The 18,152-nt window shown below is 68.8% G+C and overlaps 2 protein-coding genes across 2 annotated transcripts in view; both read left to right on the top strand.

Moving 5' to 3' along the window:
• LOC135317586 (histone H3-like centromeric protein A) overlaps nt 1–5,253 on the top strand; it is a 7,782-nt gene extending 2,529 nt beyond the window's left edge. The window contains 5 exon segments of the mRNA XM_064473901.1: nt 3,208–3,299; nt 4,209–4,238; nt 4,240–4,287; nt 4,924–5,100; nt 5,190–5,253. Coding sequence (XP_064329971.1) covers nt 3,208–3,299; nt 4,209–4,238; nt 4,240–4,287; nt 4,924–5,058 — 305 coding nt within the window. The 3' untranslated portion in view covers nt 5,059–5,100; nt 5,190–5,253.
• Nucleotides 5,254–7,654: 2,401 nt separating this feature from the next.
• LOC135317507 (steroid 21-hydroxylase-like) lies at nt 7,655–17,455 on the top strand. Its single transcript, XM_064473800.1, has 10 exons — nt 7,655–7,931; nt 8,901–8,990; nt 9,547–9,698; nt 10,908–11,003; nt 11,758–11,865; nt 12,679–12,765; nt 12,839–13,024; nt 13,567–13,736; nt 16,786–16,889; nt 17,019–17,455. The coding sequence occupies exons 1-10, from the start codon at nt 7,655–7,657 to the stop codon at nt 17,261–17,263; spliced, it is 1,515 nt and encodes a 504-aa protein (XP_064329870.1). The 3' UTR covers nt 17,264–17,455.
• The last annotated feature ends 697 nt before the right edge of the window (nt 17,456–18,152 follow it).

The raw sequence follows: 18,152 nt of genomic DNA on the forward strand, positions 1-18,152 counted from the left end.
GGACTGGGATCGCACTGGGAGGGACTGGGAGGCACTGGGAGGCACTGGGAGGGACTGGGATCGCCCGGGGGGCGCCGCCCCCCGCGGGAGGGGGAGGAGCGATGCAAAGTTATGCTAAGGAGCGCCGCGTGTTTACTCCGCCCGCCGCACCATCGAGTCGCGGCCTCCGGCCGTGCAGAGCGGCCGCCCGCCCTCCGATTGGCCGCAATCGGAGTCGTGAGGCGGGGAGGAAGTGGCGTCACGAGGCGCCCGGCGCGGCGGGCCTTTTGAATAGGAGAGGCGGCGGCGGCAGGTTGGGGGGTCCTGGGCGTGACGTCACGGCGGGCCGGTGACGTCATGGATGGGGAGGGGGGAGGGGGGCACACGGCGGGGTGGGGCGGGGGGCTCTCGGGTCCCCGCTGACCCCGGGGTGCCCGCTGACCCCCCGGTGACCCCTGACTCTCGGCGCCCCCCAGCCCCGCGACCTCCGCGGTGGGCGGAGCCCCGCCATGCCCCGCCCCAAGCCCACCGCCCCCCCGCCGCCGCCGCGCGCCCCCGGCCGCGCCCCCCCCCGGCGCCGCCGCCGCCAACGCCGCGCCGCGCCCGCAGTGAGTGGGGCCGCCCCTCCCCCCCCCGGGCCGATGGACCCCCCCTCCCCCCCCGCCTATGGACCCCCCCTCCCCCCCCCGGGCCTATGGACCCCCCCTCCCCCCCCTGCCTATGGACCCCCCCTCCCCCCCCCGCCTATGGACCCCCCCGCCTATGGACCCCCCCCTCCCCCCCCCGGGGCCTATGGACCCCCCCTCACCCCCCCTGCCTATGGACCCCCCCTCCCCCCCCTGCCTATGGACCCCCCCTCCCCCCCCGCCTATGGACCCCCCCTCCCCCCCCCGCCTATGGACCCCCCTGCCTATGGACCCCCCCTCCCTCCCCGCCTATGGACCCCCCCTCCCCCCCCCGCCTATGGACCCCCCCTCCCCCCCCCCGCCTATGGACCCCCCTCCCCCCTGCCTATGGACCCCCCCTCCCCCCCCTGCTTATGGACCCCCCCTCTCCCCCCGCCTATGGACCCCCCCTCCCCCCCCTGCCTATGGACCCCCCCTTCCCCCCCGCCTATGGACCCCCCTGCCTATGGACCCCCCTCCCCCCCCCCGGGCCTATAGACTCTTCCTGACCCACTCCAGGCCCTATAGAGCCTTCCCCTCCCCTCTGGACCCTATACCCCCCCGACCCTATAGATTTCCCCTGACTGCCCTGTACCCTATAGACCCTTCCCTGACCCCCCCCTCGGCCCTATAGCACCTCCCCCCCCGGATGCTATAGACTTCTCCCTCCCCTATAGATCGCCTCTAGACCCTGTAGATCCCTCCCTTCTCCCCCCCACCCCTATAGACTCCCCCAACCCCTGTAAGTTCTTCCCTTCCCTGAGTCCTATGAATTCCACTGGACCCTATAGATCTGTCCTACACCCTATGGACACCGCCCTACTCCGCCACACCCTATAGACACCCCCAAACCCTGTAGGTCCCTCCCAGACCCTATAGATCCCTCCCTTCCCCCTGGACTCTTAGATTCCGCCCCCCCCTCCCCCCCAACCTTATAGATCCTTCCCTTTCCCCTAACCTGGCCCCTATAGATTCCCCCATGGAATCTCTCCTCCCCCTCCAGGCCCTATAGATCCCTCCTAGAACCTATACACCCTACCCCAGGACCCTATGGATCCCTGCCTTCCCTGAACCTGGACCATATAGATCCCCCCGTGCTGCATGGGTCCCTTGGTTATTCCCTGACCTGGGCTATATAGATCCCCTGGACCCTATAGATTCCCCACCACCCCTCTGCTCCTATGGATGCCTCGCAGACCCTACAGGCCCCTCCGCTCCTTCCCCCTGGACACTATAGCTCCCTCCATGTCCCCCTTGTGGGCCCTATAGATCCCTCCCAGACTCTTCCCTCCATGCTGGGCCCTATAGATCCCCCTGACCCCTCCCTTCCCCCCAGCCCCTATAGATCCCCCCAGCCCCTATAGCCCCACAGCCTCGATAGATCCTCCTGACTCCTCCCTTCCCCCCCAGGCCCTGTAGATGCCCCCTGAGCCCCCCGTCCCCCCAGGCCTGTACCCCCCCTATGGCCCCTCATCCCCTATTCCACCCCTATAACCCCCGCCTCTATAGACCCCCCCATCCCCCACATAGCCCCTATGCCCCCCTATAGCTCCCCTATAGCCCCCATAGCCCTTATAGGCCCTATCCCACCCCTATCCCCCCCATAACCCCCATCCTCCCCCTTACCCCCCCACCCCACATAGTCCCTATAGCCCCTATCACCCCCCCATAGCCCCTATAAGCCTCCTATCACCCCCCCATAGCCCCTATAAGCCTCCTATCACCCCCCCATAGCCCTCTATATCCCCTATATCCTCCTATGCCCCTATACACCCCCAATGAACCCCCCATAGTCCCCCATAGCCCCTATACCGCCCATGAGCCCCTATCCCACCCCTATCTGCCCATCCCCCCCACCCCCCATAGTCCCCATCCTCCCCCATACGCCCCTACCCTGCATAGTCCCTATAACCCCTATCACCCCCCATAGCCCCTATAGCCCCCTGATAACCCCCCTATACCCCCCCATAGTCCCCTATACCCACCTATAGCCCCTATACCCCCCTATCTGCCCCATCCCCCCCCACCCCCCCCATAGCCCCTATAGTCCCCATCCTCCCCCATACCCCCCACCCTGCATAGTCCCTATAACCCCTATCACCCCCCATAGCCCCTATAGCCCCCTGATAACCCCCCTATACCCCCCCATAGTCCCCTATACCCACCTATAGCCCCTATACCCCCCTATCTGCCCCATCCCCCCACCCCCCCATAGCCCCTATAGTCCCCATCCTCCCCCATACCCCCCACCCTGCATAGTCTCTATGGCCCTAATCGCCCCCCACCCCTATACCCCCCATAGCCCCCTATAGCCCCCTATACCCCCATAGCCCCTATACGCCCCCGATAACCCCCCTGTACCACCCCGTAGTCCCCTGTACCCCCCCATAGCCCCCCCACCCTCCCATAGCCCCCCATAGTCCCTATCCCACCCCTATCTGCCCCATCCCCCCCATAGCCCTGATAGTCCCCATCCTCCCCCATCCCCCCCACCCTGCATACCCCCCCCATAGCCCCCATAGCCCCTATAGCCCCCATAGCCCCCCATACGCCCCCCCACCAGGGCTGCGGCCGGGCCAGCGGGCGCTCCAGGAGATCCGCCGGTACCAGAGCAGCACCCGCCTGCTGCTGCGCCCCGCCCCCTTCGCCCGCCTGGTGAGAGCTGGGGCCCCCCCGACCCCCCCCGGGGCCCCCCAAAACCCCCCGGGGCCCCCAACACACCCCCCGGGCCCCCCAACCCCCTGGGAGCCCCCAAACCACCCCGGGACCCCCCCAGTAGCCCCTGGGACACTGGGACACCTCAATCCCCCCCCGGGACCCCCCAAGAAGCCCCACTGGGACCACCCAGACCCCCCTGGGAACCCCCAAAACACCCTGGGACCCCCCCCAACACGCTGGGATCCCCCAGACCCCCCTAGACCCCCCCCCCAAACAACCTGGGACCCCCCCAAACTGCCCCAGGACCCCCCTGCACCCCCAAACACCCCCTGGGACCCCCCAAATCCTCCCCCACCCCCCCAGAATCCTGACAGCCCCCTGGGGACCCCCCAAAATCCCCCCCAGACCCCCTCAACCCCCCCCCCCGGGACCCTAAATTCCCCCCAGGACCTCCCAACATCCTCTGAACCCCCCCCAAAATCCCCCTGGCGACCCCAAAATCCCCCCCCGGGGACCCCCCACCATTGTCACAGCCCCCCCCCGATGTCCTTGCCCCCCCCCCAATGACGCAGGTCCCCTCCCCCTGGCCTTGTCCCCTCCCCCCACGGCGCCGTGTCCTTGTCCCCCTCCCCCGCGCTGTCCTTGCGTCCCCCTCCCCCCCCCAACGGGTGCCCACCCCCCCGGATGTCCCATGGGTGCCCCCCTCCAACCCCCCCATATGTCCCTAGGGTGCCCCCCCCAAGTGTCCCTGTGCCCAGGGTGCCCCCCCAATCCCCTGTGTCCCCAGGGTGGCCCCCCATCCCCCACCCCCACCCCAGGGTGCCCCCCCCCAGTGCCCCCCCCCCAGGGTGCCCCCCCCAGGGTGCCCCCCCCCAGGGTGCCCCCCCCCTAAGGGTGCCCCCCCAGGTGCGGGAGATCTGCCTGATCTTCACCCGGGGGGGTCGACTATCGCTGGCAGCGCATGGCACTGCTGGCGCTGCAGGAGGTGGGGGCTGGGGGGGCCCGGGGGGGCTGGGGGGGGCCATGGGGGGGCCATGGGGGGGGGTTCGGGGGGTGGGGCTGGGGGTGTCCCGAGGGGGGCTGGGGGAAGAGGTCTGAGGGGTCCTTGTGGGTGCGGATGGGGTCTTGGGGGGGCTGGGGGCGTCTCGTGGGGGCTGGGGTGGGGGGCCATGGGCTTGGGGGTCCCATGGGTGCTGATGGGGTCCTGGGGGGGCTGGGGGGGTGGTCGTGGGTGGGGGCACAGGGCCATTTTGGGGCGCCGGCAGCGGGGAGGTTGCAATGCGGGGGATGTGGGTGCCCTCCCCCCCCATCTCGGGGTGCTCCCCCCATCTCAGGGTGCTCCCCCCATCTCGGGGTGCTCCCCCCATCTCGGGGTGCCCGCTTTCGGGGTGCAGGCGGCGGGGGGGTTACGGTGGGGGTGTGTGGGTGCCCCCTCCATCTCGGGGTCCCCCATCTCGGGGCAGAGGCGGGGGGGGGGGTGTTGCGGTCAGGGGGTGCGGGTGCCCCTCCCCATCTCCGGGTCCCTCATTTCGGGGCGCAGGCGGCGGGGGCGGTTACGGTGGGGGGGTGTGGGTGCCCCCCACCCCCCATCTCGGGGTCCCCCCCCCGTTTCGGGGCGCAGGCGGCGGAGGCGTTCGCCGTGCGCCTGCTGGAGGACGCGTACCTGTGCTCGCTGCACGCCCGCCGCGTCACCCTGTACCCCAAGGACCTGCAGCTGGCCCGGCGCCTGCGCGGCCTCGAGGGGGGCGGCATCTGACCCCCCCGGGGCCCCCCACCCTGCTGGGGCGCCTCGGGGACCCCCCGGGAACCCCCCACCCTGCTGGGGTGCCTGAGGGACCCCCCGGGAACCCCCCACACTGTTGGGGTGCCTGAGGGACCCCCCTGGGACCCCCCCACCCTGCTGGGGCGCCTCGGGGACCCCCCAGGAACCCCCCACCCTGCTGGGGCGCCTGAGGGACCCCCCGGGACCCCCCACCCTGCTGGGGCGCCTCGGGGACCCCCCGGGAACCCCCCACCCTGCTGGGGTGCCTGAGGGACCCCCCGGGAACCCCCCACACTGTTGGGGTGCCTGAGGGACCCCCCTGGGACCCCCCCACCCTGCTGGGGCGCCTCGGGGATCCCCCGGGAACCCCCCACCCTGCTGGGGTGCCTGAGGGACCCCCCGGGAACCCCCCACACTGTTGGGGTGCCTGAGGGACCCCCCTGGGACCCCCCCACCCTGCTGGGGTGCCTGAGGGACCCCCCCGGGAACCCCCCACACTGTTGGGGTGCCTGAGGGACCCCCCTGGGACCCCCCCACCCTGCTGGGGCGCCTCGGGGATCCCCCGGGAACCCCCCACCCTGCTGGGGTGCCTGAGGGACCCCCCGGGAACCCCCCACACTGTTGGGGTGCCTGAGGGACCCCCCTGGGACCCCCCCACCCTGCTGGGGCGCCTCGGGGACCCCCCGGGAACCCCCCACCCTGCTGGGGTGCCTGAGGGACCCCCCGGGAACCCCCCACACTGTTGGGGTGCCTGAGGGACCCCCCTGGGACCCCCCCACCCTGCTGGGGCGCCTCGGGGATCCCCCGGGAACCCCCCACCCTGCTGGGGTGCCTGAGGGACCCCCCTGGGACCCCCCCACCCTGCTGGGGCGCCTCGGGGACCCCCCGGAACCCCCTACTGCTGGGGCACCTCGGGGACCCCCCCCACCCTGCTGGGGTGACTCGGGGACCCCCCAGGAACCCCCTACTGCTGGGGCACCTCGGGGACCCCCCCCACCCTGCTGGGGTGACTCGGGGACCCCCCAGGAACCCCCTACTGCTGGGGCACCTCGGGGACCCCCCCCACCCTGCTGGGGTGACTCGGGGACCCCCCAGGAACCCCCTACTGCTGGGGCACCTCGGGGACCCCCCCCACCCTGCTGGGGTGACTCGGGGACCCCCAGGAACCCCCCACACTATTGGGGTGCCTGAGGGACCCCCCTGGGACCCCCCCCGCCCCCTGCTGGGGTCACTCAGGGACCCCCCCGGACACCCCCCCCACACTGCTGAAGTGCCTTAGGGACCCTGTTACACCCCCTGGGACCCCCCCCGGGACCCCCCCCCCCACTTTTGGGGTGCTTGAGGGACACCCCCCCCACTCCCCGGGACCCCCCAGCACCCCCCCCCACTCAGGGCACCCTTCCTGAGGGAGACACCCCCCCCCCCCCCCCAGGGACACCCCCCTCCCAAGGCCCGCCCCTTCTGGGACCCCCCCCAATATTGGGGAACCCCCCCCTCCTCCAAGACACCCCCCCCCAGGGTCCCCCTTCCTGAGACCCCCCATTGGGGGCCCCCCCGCCCCCCCAGCATGTAACCCCCCCCCCAAATAAATGTTTGTTGAACCCCCCCGGGGGCTGCTGCCGATTTGGGGGGGCCCTGGGGAACCTGGGGGGTGGGGAGGAGGCGGGGGGGTGTGATGGGGGGTGGGGGGGCACTTTTGGGGGGGTGTCTGGGCTGTTGGGGGGGCTGGGAGGGGTGGGGAGCACCCATGGGTGGGGGTTCTGGGGGCCCCAAAGTTTGATGGGGGCTGGGGGGGCACTTTTGGGGGGTCCTGGGCTGTTGGGGGGGCTCGGGGGGGTGGGGAGCACCCATGGGTGGGGGTTCTGGGGGCCCCCAAGTTTGATGGGGGGCTGGGGGGGCACTTTTGGGGGGGTGTCTGGGCTTTTGGGGGGTCTCGGGGGTGGTGGGGAGCACCCATGGGTGGGGGTTCTGGGGGCCCCCAAGTTTGATGGGGGGCTGGGGGGGCACTTTTGGGGGGGTGTCTGGGCTGTTGGGGGGGCTCGGGGGGGTGGGGAGCACCCATGGGTGGGGGTTCTGGGGGGCCCCCAAGTTTGATGGGGGGGTGGGGGGGCACTTTTGGGGGATCCTGGGCTGTTGGGGGGGCTCGGGGGGGTGGGGATCACCCATGGGTGGGGGTTCTGGGGGCCCCCAGGTTTGATGGGGGGTGGGGGGGCGCTTTTTGGGGGTCCTGGGCTGTTGGGGGGGCTCGGGGTGGTGGGGAGCACCCATGGGTGGGGGTTCTGGGGGGCCCCCAAGTTTGATGGGGGGGTGGGGGGGCACTTTTGGGGGGGTGTCTGGGCTGTTGGGGGGGCTCGGGGGGCGGTGGGGAGCACCCATGGGTGGGGGTTCTGGGGGGCCCCCAGGTTTGATGGGGGGGTGGGGGGGGCGCTTTTTGGGGGTCCTGGGCTGATGGGGGGGCTCGGGGGGGTGGGGAGCACCCATGGGTGGGGGGCGGGGCTCTGAGGGTCCCCCAAGTTTTATGGGGGGGGGCGTTACCTGATGGGGGAGGGGAGAGTGTTATTGGGGGGCGGGGCTAAGGGAGCCCTCTGTTATGGGGCGGGGCTTCTCGGGGGCGGGGTTGGGGGACCCCCCCCAATATAGGGGCTCCTCGGGGGGCCCCCCCGGGCGATGGCGGCCGCGCTGGTGCTGGCGCTGCTGGCGCTGCTGGTGCTGCTGGCGGTGGGGGGGGGGCGCGGGGGGGGCGGGGCGGGGGGGGAGGGGCCCGCGGGGGGGGGCGCTGCACCTCCTGCACCCGGGGGGGGCGCAGCACCTCAGCCGCCTCGCCCGCCGCCACGGGCCCGTCCTGCGCATGCGCCTGGGGGGGCGCGGTGAGTGGGGGGGGACACCCCAAAACCGACACCCCCTCCTAGGGCGTTGGACACCCCCCCCGCCCCCAAACCCGGCCCTGACCCCCCCCGCCCCCAAACCGGACCCTGACCCCCCCCCAAACCGGCCCTGACCCCCCCCCCGCCCCCAAACCGGACCCTGACCCCCCCCCCGCACCCCCAAACCCGGCCCTGACCCCCCCCCGCACCCCCAAACCCGGCCCTGACCCCACCCGCACCCCCAAACCGGCCCTGACCCCCCCCCGCACCCCCAAACCGGACCCTGACCCCCACCCGCCCCCAAACCCGGCCCTGACCCCCACCCGCCACCCCCAAACCCGGCCCTGACCCCCCCCAAACCGGCCCTGACCCCCCCCGCACCCCCAAACCGGACCCTGACCCCCCCCCGCACCCCCAAACCGGACCCTGACCCCCCCCCCGCACCCCCAAACCCGGCTCTGACCCCCCCCCGCCCCCAAACCCGGCTCTGACCCCCCCGCACCCCCAAACCGGACCCTAACCCCCCCCCGCACCCCCAAACCGGACCCTGACCCCCCCCCGCACCCCCAAACCGGACCCTGACCCCTCCGCACCCCCAAACCGGACCCTGACCCCCCCCCGCCCCCAAACCGGACCCTGACCCCCCCCCGCACCCCCAAACCGGACCCTGACCCCTCCGCACCCCCAAACCGGACCCTGACCCCCCCCCGCCCCCAAACCCGGCCCTGACCCCCCCCCGCCCCCAAACCGGACCCTGGGACCCCAAACTCTCCCCTTGGGGACCCCAAAAATCCCACAGCCCCCCGGACACCCCCCCCGAACCCCCACACTACCCCTCCGGGACCCCAACCCTCCCCCACCCCGGGACTCCCCAACCTTCCCCCCTCCCTTTTTAGGGGGTCCCCCCCATATTTTGGGGTCCCCCCCGAGTTTTGGGGTCCCCCCAACCCCCCCACTTTCTCCCCCCCCCAGACGTGCTGGTGCTGAGCTCGGTGGGGACCATCCGGGAGGCGCTGGCCCGGCACTGGGGGGACTGGCTGGGGCGCCCCCCAAGTTACCTGGGTATGGGGGAGGCTGTGGGGCGGGGGGGCTCTATGGGGCGGGGGGGGGTTATGGGGCGGGGGTGGAGGGGCTATAGGGTGGGGAGGGTTACGGGGGGGCTCCCTATGGGGCTGGGGGGGCCCTATGGGGTTGGGGGGGGGGCTGGGGGGCGTGGGGGGGGCCTTATGGGGGGGCGGGCCATGGGGCTGGGGAGGGTTATGGGGGGGCTATGGGGGGGGGGGATGGGCTATGGGGGGGCTTATGGGGCTGGGGGTGGGCTCTATGGGGCTGGGGGGGGTCTATGGGGTGGGGGGGTTTATGGGGTGGGGGGTCCCCATGGGTTTGGGGGATTCTATGGGGCTGGGAGGGGGTTATGGGGTTGGGGGGGCCCTATGGGGGGCAGGGGCTGTGAGGTGGGGGGGCTATGGGGGGGTTATGGGGGGGCTCTGTGGGTGGCGGGGAGGGCGATGGGGGTTATCAGGGGGCGGGGAGGAGCTCGGGGGGTTCGCGGGGGGGGGTCGGGGGGCTCCGGGGGTCGCGGGGCGCCCCTGACACCCCCCCCCCGCCCCCCCCCCAGGGGCGCTGGTGTCGCGGGGGGGGCGGGACCTGGCGCTGGGCGCCCCCTCCCCCGGCTGGCGGCGGCAGCGGGCGGCGGCGCGGGGGGCGCTGGCGCGGGCGGGGGGGCGGCTGCGGGCGCTGCTGCGGAGCCAGGCGGGGGCCCTCTGCGCGGTGAGCACCCCCACACTGCGCCCCCCAACTGCGCCCCCCAACTGCGCCCCCGCGCCCCCACACTGCGCCCCCCGCGCCCCCACACTGCGCCCCCCCGCACCCCCACACTGCGCCCCCCAACTGCGCCCCCCAACTGCGCCCCCGCGCCCCCCAACTGCGCCCCCCGCACCCCCACACTGCGCCCCCCAACTGCGCCCCCCAACTGCGCCCCCCAACTGCGCCCCCCGCACCCCCACACTGCGCCCCCCACACCCCCACACTGCGCCCCCTGCGCCCCCCAACTGCGCCCCCCGCACCCCCACACTGCGCCCCCCAACTGCGCCCCCCAACTGCGCCCCCCGCGCCCCCCAACTGCGCCCCCCGCACCCCCACACTGCGCCCCCCAACTGCGCCCCCCAACTGCGCCCCCCGCGCCCCCCAACTGCGCCCCCCGCACCCCCACACTGCGCCCCCGCGCCCCCCAACTGCGCCCGTGCGCCCCCCAACTGCGCCCCTCAACTGCGCCCCCCGCACCCCCACACTGCGCCCCCCGCGCCCCCCAACTGCGCCCCCCGCGCCCCCACACTGCGCCCCCCCGCACCCCCACACTGCGCCCCTGCGCCCCCCAACTGCGCCCCCCGGGCCCCCAAACTGCACCCCTCTGCACCCCCAAACTGCGCCCCCCCGCGCCCCCAAACTGCACCGCTCTGCACCCCCAAACTGCACCCCTCTGCACCCCCAAACTGTGCCCCCTGCGCCCCCAAACTGCACCCCAAATATGCACCCCCAAACGGTACCCCCAAACTGCACCCCGAAAAACCACCCTGCACCCCCACCCTCCATGGGGCCCCCCAACTCCTCCCCAGAGCACCCCACAACTCCCTTAGGCCTCCTGACCATCCCCTTGGGGCACCCCAAAACCCCCTTCGCACCCCAACCCCCCCCACTCCCAGGGAGCCCCAAATGCCCTTTACCTCTCCCTGGGGCACCCCAATACCCTCTAAGGCCCCCCCGTATCCCTCTGGGTCACCCCAAAACCCCTCTGGGACCCCAAAACCCCCTTAGGCCCCCCCAAATATCCCCCTCTCGGACCCCAAAACCCCCTTAAGGACCCCCAAAACCCCCTAAGAGACCCCAGAACCCCCTTTAGGGACCCCAACCCCCCCTTAAGGGACCCCAATACCCCCTTGGGGACCCCCGATCTCCCCCCTGACAGCCCCCCCCCCCCAGGAGCTGCGTTCCCACGGGGGGGCCCCCCTTGACCCCTTTGAGGTCTTTCCGTTCCACACCTGCAGCACCATCAGCCGCCTCCTCTTTGGGGACCTGGTAGGGGACCCCGAGTCTGGGGGGGGACCCCGAGTCTTTGGAGGGGAACCCCACATCTGCGGAGGACCCCTGTGTCTGGGGGGGGATGACCCAGGGGTCCAGGATAGGGGGTGCAGGTGTTTTGGGGGGGCCCAGGGATCGGGAAGGGACACCCCAATGTCTGGGATTTGGGACCCAGGTGTTGGGGGGACTCAGGGGTCCGGGGGGGTCCTTGGGGTCCGGGGAGGGGACCCCGGCATCCAGGTTGGGGGGCCCAGGTGTTTGGGGGTGCCCAGGTGTTTGGGGGAGGGGTCCTGGGGGCACCCCACATCCGGGGGGGGAACCCCAGTGTCTGGGAGGGGGATGCAGGCATCTGGGGGGCACCCAGGGGTCTGGGGGGAAGGACAGACCCAGGCTTTCGGGGTGTGGGCAGGTATTTGGGGGGGGTCAGGGGTCCAGGGATGTGTCTTCTGGGGGGGGGCAGGGGTGCACTGGGGTTGGGGGGGGCCCTGGGGTCCGGGGGGGGGCACCCTGGCTTCCAGGATAGGCCACCCAGGTGTTTGGGGGGACCCAGGGGTTCAGTGGGGACCCAAGGGTTCTGGGGTGACCCAGGATTCCGGGGGGGGGGACACCCAGGGGCGTGGGGGGGTGCTGTGTGTGTTCTGGGGTGACCCCGGTGTCTGGGGGGGACCCGGCGGGGTGGGGGGGGGCTGTTTGGGTTCTGGGGGGACCCGGGTGGGGCGGGTGACCCAGGCGTCCGTGTGTGTCCCCCCAGATGCCCCCCGAGGCAGAGGTCCGGGCCTTCACCCGCTGCGTGGTGGAGCTGCTGGACGTGTGGGGCAGGGCCAGCGTCCAGGCCCTCGACCTGCTCCCGGTGCTGCGGGTGAGCCCCGCCGGGGGGCCCAGCCCTATGGGGGCTATAGGGCCCAGGCGGGGGGGGGTGGGGGGTGGGCCGTGGGGGGCCGTAGGGTGTATGTGGGGGTGGGGAGGGTCTATATGGCCCTGGGAGGGGCCTTACAGGGTCTATGTGGGGCTGGAGAGGGCGTTGCAGGGTCTATATGGGGCTAGGAGGGGCTATATGGCCCTGGGAGGGGGGTTATTGGATCTATATGGAGCTGGGAGGGGTGCAATGGGGTGTATATTGGGCTGGGGGGAGGATTTCTGGGCTCTATGGGGTCTTGGAGGAGACTATATGGGGCTGGGGAGGGGCTATATGGCCCTGGCGCAGGGGTAGGGTCTATTTGGAGCTGTGGGGGTACTGTAGGGTCTATATGGGGCCGGGGGGGCGGTGTGCTTATATGGGCTTGGGGAGGATGTATAAGGTGTGGGAGAGGCTGTGGGTATAGGGTCTATACGGAGACAGGTGTTCTGTGTGGGGTTGGGGGGCTCTATGGGGTGGTTTTATGGGGCTGGGATGATCTATATGGGGGTGGGGGGGTAAAGGGTCTATATAGCCCTGGGGCATTATATGGTCTATATGGGGGCTTGGGGAGTCTATAGGACTGTGGGGAGGGTCCATATGGTCTGGGAGGGTGGCCTGTAGGCATTATATGGCCTGGGGCAGGTGTGGGGCAGCTATGGGGTTTATATGGGGCTGAGGGGAGATATAGGGCATCTATGGAGGGGGGGCATGTCTATAGGGCCCTGGGGGGGTCTGGAGTGAGACAGGGGTCCCTATGGGATCCATACGTCCCAGGTCCTGCCCAACCCGGGGCTGCGGGAGCTGCTGCGCCTCGTCAAGCACCGCGACGCCTTCGTAGAGGCCCAGATCCGGCGGCACGAGGTCGGGGGGACCCCGGGGCTGGGCGGTGGGAGGACCCCGGCGTCTGGTGGGGGATTGACACGTGTCCCCGCAGGAGTCCCCGTCCCCCCCAGAGGACACGGTCCTGGGGGCGCTGCGGGGGAGGGACCCGGGCGTCCCGGGGTGTCCCCTGAGCCCCCTCCGCCTCCACATGGCCCTGGTTGATCTGTTCATCGGGGGCACGGAGACGACAGCTGCCGCCCTGGCCTGGGCCATCGCCTTCCTGCTGCACCGTCCCGAGGTGCCACACGCGTGTCACCGCCGCGGCCGCCTCCCCACATGTGTCCCCAGGCGGGTCGCACAGCCCCGCCCACGCCCTACACGCCCCCGTGTCCCCCTCCCCACCCCATTGCGCTCCCCTGAGGCGCTACATGCGTGTCACAAGCTGTGTCCACGTCCCCATGTGTGTCCCGCATGTCCCCTGTGTCCCCCTCCCTGCAGCCATTGCCATCCCCCCACTCTACCCCAAGGTGCCACACACATGCCACAGCCACGTCCGCGCGGGTCCCCAGGGGGTCCCACGTCCCCACACGCGTCCAACATGCCCTCCGTGTCCATCACCGTTCCTTGCACCACCCCAAGGTGCCACATGCGTGTCACATGCGTGTCACATCCATGTCCGTGTCCCCACGCGGCTCCTTGGTCCCCTTTGTCCCTTCCCCCCCGTTGGCACCAGGTGTCCCCCCTCCACGATGGGACCCCCTTACGATGCCCCGTGACACACACGTCACCCGAGGAGGCGGCGCCACGTGTGTGACATGCCTGTGCCCCATGTGTCCCCAGCTGCAGGAGCGGCTGCGGGCGGAGCTGCGGCGGGAGCTGGGTCCCACCGGGACCCCCCAGGTGGGCGACACTGGGCGCCTGCCCCTCCTCCACGCCACCGTCACTGAGACCCTGCGCCTCCGACCCCCAGCTCCCCTGGCCTTGCCTCACTGCGCCCGCCGCCACACCAGGTACGGACAGTAGAAACCAGTATGGGCCAGTATGAACTGGTATTGATGAGCATGTGCTAGTATGACCCAGCATGAACCGCTATAAACCAGTTAGGGACCAGTGGGCTGAGGTTGCAGCCACCGTGCACCAATGTGTATCAGTGTTTTTGCACCAGTTTAGTCCAGTATGAAACGTTTTTGACCAGTTTAGACCAGTATGGACCATTATAGACCAATTTAGAACAGTATGGACCATTATAGACCAGTTTAGATGAGTATGGACTAGTATGAACCACTTTAGACCAGTATGGGCCCATGGGCATTAAGTTGCAGCACGATGCTTCAGTGTGTAATAGTGTTTTGACCCCATACAGACCAGTAGGGACCAGTAGAAACCAGTATAAGCCAATACATAGCAATGTAATCCAGTATAGACCAGTATGGAGGACAGGGCATCACGTTGCAGAGCTGTGCACCAGTGCCTGGCACTGCTTTACACCACTCCAAACCAGTATAAATTTATCCCAGTAGAGACCAGTACGGCCCAGTACAAGCCACTATAGCCCAGTGCAGCTCCCTACAGCCCCAGTAAGAAAGGGAGCACCCACTACAGCCCAGTACAAATCAGTATTTCCCAGTAGTCCCCAATAGAGCCCAGCATGTCCCAGTAAGCCCAGCAGGTCACAATAGATCCCAGTTGGCCCCGGAATAGCCCAGCAAGCCCCAGTAGGTCCCAGTAGACCCTAGCAGTTCCCAGTAGAGGCTGCTAGAACCCAGGAGTCCCAGCAGAGCCCAGTATGTCCCAGTAGACCCCAGCAGACCCAAGCAGGGCCAAGTAGGGCCTAGTAGATGCCAGTAGGCCCCACTAGACCCCAATGGACCCCAGTAGCCCCAGTAGAGCCCAGTAGGTCCCAGTAGACCCCATAGAACCAAGTAGGGTCCAGCACATCCTAGTAGAACCCTGCAGGTTCCAGTATATCCCAGTCGGTCCCAGGATGTCCCAGTAGGCCCCAGGAAGTCCTAACAGGCCCCAGGAAGTCCCATCAGGTGGCAGCAGGCCTCAGCACGCCCCAGTACATCCCAGTGTGCATCAGAAGAGCACTGCAGACCCCAGTATGTCCCAGTAGATCCCGATAGGCCCCAGTAGACACCAGCAGGTCTCAGCAGGCCCCAGTAGCACCCAGTACAACCCAGTAGCCCCTGTTGGGGGCCAGGAGACCAAACCAGGGCTCAGTATGCCGCAAAAGGCCCAAGTAGAGCCTGACAGGTGCCAGTAGGCCCCAGTAGAGCCCGGTAGGCCCCAGTAGAGCCCAGTAGGGCCCAGTAGAGCCCAGTAGGGCCCACAAGACATCAGCAAATCCCAGTAGGACACAGTAGAGCCCATTGGGCCCCACAAGACACTAGCAAATCCCTGCAGACACCCAGGAGATCCTGGTAGACCTGAGAGAACAAATAGGTCTCAGCAGAGCCCAGCAGGTGTCAGTACATCCCTGTAGGCCCCAGCAGGGCCCAGCAGGTGTCAGTAGGCCCCAGTAGACACCCAGTAGATCCCTGTATACCCCAGCATACCCCAGCACATCCCCAGTAGGTCCTAGTACATCCCCAGTAGGTCCCAGCAGAGCCCAGTAGGTATCATTAGGTCCCAGTAGAGCCCATTGGGCCCCAGAAGAGCCCAGAAAATCCCTGCAGGCCCCAGTAGAGCCCACTAGGCCCCAGCAAAGCCCAGTAGGCCCTATAAGACACCAGCAAATCCCGGTAGGCCCCAGTAGAGCCCAGTAGGCCCCACAAGAGACTAGCAGGTCCCAGAAGGACCCAGTAGAGCCCACTAGGCCCTACAAGACACCAGCAAATCCCTGCAGGCCCCGGTAGAGCCCAGTAAGCCCCGGTAGAGCCCAGTAAGACCCACAAGTCACCAGCAAATCCTAGCAGGCCCCAGTAGAGCCCACTAGGCCCCAGTACAGACCAGTAGACCCCACAAGACACCAGCAAATCCCAGCAGGCCCTAGTAGAGCCCATTGGGCCCCGCAGGAGCCCAGCAAATCCCTGCAGGCCCAGTAGAGCCCACTAGGCCCCAGTACAGACCAGTAGGCCCCACAAGAGACTAGCAAATCCCTGAAGGCCTCAGTAGGCCCCAGTAGGCCCCACAAGAGACTAGCAGGTCCCAGAAGGACCCAGCAGAGCCCATTAGGCCCTACAAGACACCAGCAAATCCCAGTAGGCTCCAGTAGACACCCAGAAGATCCTCAGATCTCCTCAGAGAGAACAAATAGGTCTCAGCAGAGCCCAGCAGGTGTCAGTAGGCCCCAGTAGACACCCAGCAGGCCCCAGCAGGGACCAGTAGGTCCTAGCACATCCCATTAGGTATCAGTAGGCCCCAGTAGAGCCCATTGGGCCCCACAAGAGCCCAGCAAATCCCTGCAGGGCCCAGTAGAGCCCAGTAAGACCCAGTACAGACCAGTAGATCCCACAAGACACCAGCAAACCCAGCAGGCCCCAGCAGAGCCCAGGAAGCCCCAGTAGAGCCCAGTAGATCCCACAAGACACCAGCAAACCCAGCAGGCCCCAGCAGAGCCCAGGAAGCCCCAGTAGAGCCCAGTAGGCCCCACAAGAGACTCAGCAAATCCTGGTAGGCCCCAGTAGAGCCCAGTAAGCCCCACTAGAGCCCAGTAGGCCCCACAAGACACCAGCAAATTCCGGCAGGCCCCAGTAGAGCCCATTAGGCCCCACAAGACACTAGCAAATCCCAGCAGGCCCCAGTAGACACCCAGGAGATCCTGGTAGACCTCAGAGAGCACAAATTGGTCTCAGCAGGGCCCAGCAGGTCTCAGTACATTCCTGTAGGCCCCAGCAGAGCCCAGCAGGTGTCAGTAGGCCCCAGTAGACACCCAGTAGATCCTGGTATAACTCAGTAGGCCCCAGGAAGCCCACTGGGCCCCACAAGAGCCCAGCAAATCCCTGCAGGCCCCAGTAGACACCCAGAAGATCCTGGCAGAACTCATATATCTCCAGAAGGCCCCTGCAGGTTGCAGTAGGTCCCGCTAGGCTCCAGCACCCCCTTGTCTCCTCCCAGTGTCGGGGACATCTCAGTGCCGGCTGGATCCATCCTGCTCCCCAACCTCCTGGCTGCCCACCATGACCCTGAAACCTGGCACCTCCCCGAGGCCTTCCTGCCAGGTACACCCCAACGCTGGGGTCCCCTCCCTGATCCTGGGGTTCCCCTGGATGCCTGGGTCCCCTCTCCAGACACCTGGATGCCCTGACCCCCTTGGGCTGGGTGCCCTGACCCCCTTCATCCCCTCCCAGAGCGGTTCCTGGTGCCGGGGGCTCCCTGGCGGTCGCTGGTACCCTTTGGCTGCGGGGCCCGATCCTGCCCAGGGGAAGGGCTGGCACGGGCCGAACTCTTCGTCTTCCTGGGCCAGATCCTGCAGGAATTCCGCCTGGAACCCCCTGCCCCAGGGGTATTGCCCTGCCTGGGGGTGTCGGCAGGCACCGTCCTGCGCTGCCCGCCCTTCCGTGTCCGCATGGTGCCCTGCCAGGCCTCTGCCTAACCCTGCACGGCTGCTGGGACTGGCCTGGAATAGTGGGGGCTGCCTGTGGCCTTCAGTCCTGGGTGTCTGGGGTCACCCACATGCCTGGGTCCCCCCCTTCTCCTCACCCCCGCCACCACTCGCATGCCTGGCTCCCCCCAGATGCCTGGGTTCACCCATGGGGAGGGGCTTACAGCCACCTTTTATTACGCCCCAGCCCCCCATAAAAGCTTTGCCTCTGACCCCCCTGCCCCCCACAAGTCCTGCCTCCTTCCTGGGTGCCACCAGGACGCCTGGGTCCCCTCCTGGACGCCTGGGTCCCCTCAGTCGCGCTGTGGCCACAGCTTCATCTCGGTGAAGGGGATGGAGAACTCAAAGCCTTTCCGGGGGAACCAGTTGATGCCCTGGGGTGATCCAGGGCAGCTCCATCAGGCCCTTGAGGCACCCTATAGACCCCTATAGACTCCCCCTCCCCTGCTGTAGGGGCCCCATGTCCACCCAGAGGGGATCTGTGCCTACTCTCTAGAGGGTCTTGGGTCCTATGGAGCCTAGAGGTTGTGTGGTCCTGTGGCCCACGTAGCCCCCATGAAGGCCCCCATTGGTCCCCATAGGGTCCCTGCCACCCATAGGTACCCGCTGCTCTGGCAGTGCCATAGGTGTCCTGTGCTCCAGAGTGCCCATATAAGTCCCCCCATAGGACATCCTCCCCCACAGCCCCCGTACACCTTCCCACAGTCTCTACAGACCCAGTATAGGTCCCCTTGTGACACCCACAGTATCCCCCTATAGATTCCCCCATATGCCCCCATAGGAAGGTCCTCCCGTGGCCGTCTATAAACATCTGTGTGTCCCTATAAACCCTCCTATGACCCATAGAGAACCCTTGATGGTTCATACAGATGCTAAGGCC

The sequence above is a fragment of the Phalacrocorax carbo genome, chromosome 26, assembly GCF_963921805.1.
Source record: "Phalacrocorax carbo chromosome 26, bPhaCar2.1, whole genome shotgun sequence".
NCBI lineage: Eukaryota > Metazoa > Chordata > Aves > Suliformes > Phalacrocoracidae > Phalacrocorax > Phalacrocorax carbo.

What these genes read in the sequence shown, in the direction of transcription:
- LOC135317507 (XM_064473800.1), top strand. Translation starts at nt 7,655, where the DNA reads ATGGGGCGGGGCTTCTCGGGGGCGGGGTTGGGGGACCCCCCCCAATAT. An exon ending in GCCTCCTCTTTGGGGACCTG is followed by an intron (nt 11,004 to 11,757) that starts GTAGGGGACCCC and finishes GTGTCCCCCCAG; the next exon opens with ATGCCCCCCGAGGCAGAGGT. An exon ending in ACCTGCTCCCGGTGCTGCGG is followed by an intron (nt 11,866 to 12,678) that starts GTGAGCCCCGCC and finishes CATACGTCCCAG; the next exon opens with GTCCTGCCCAACCCGGGGCT.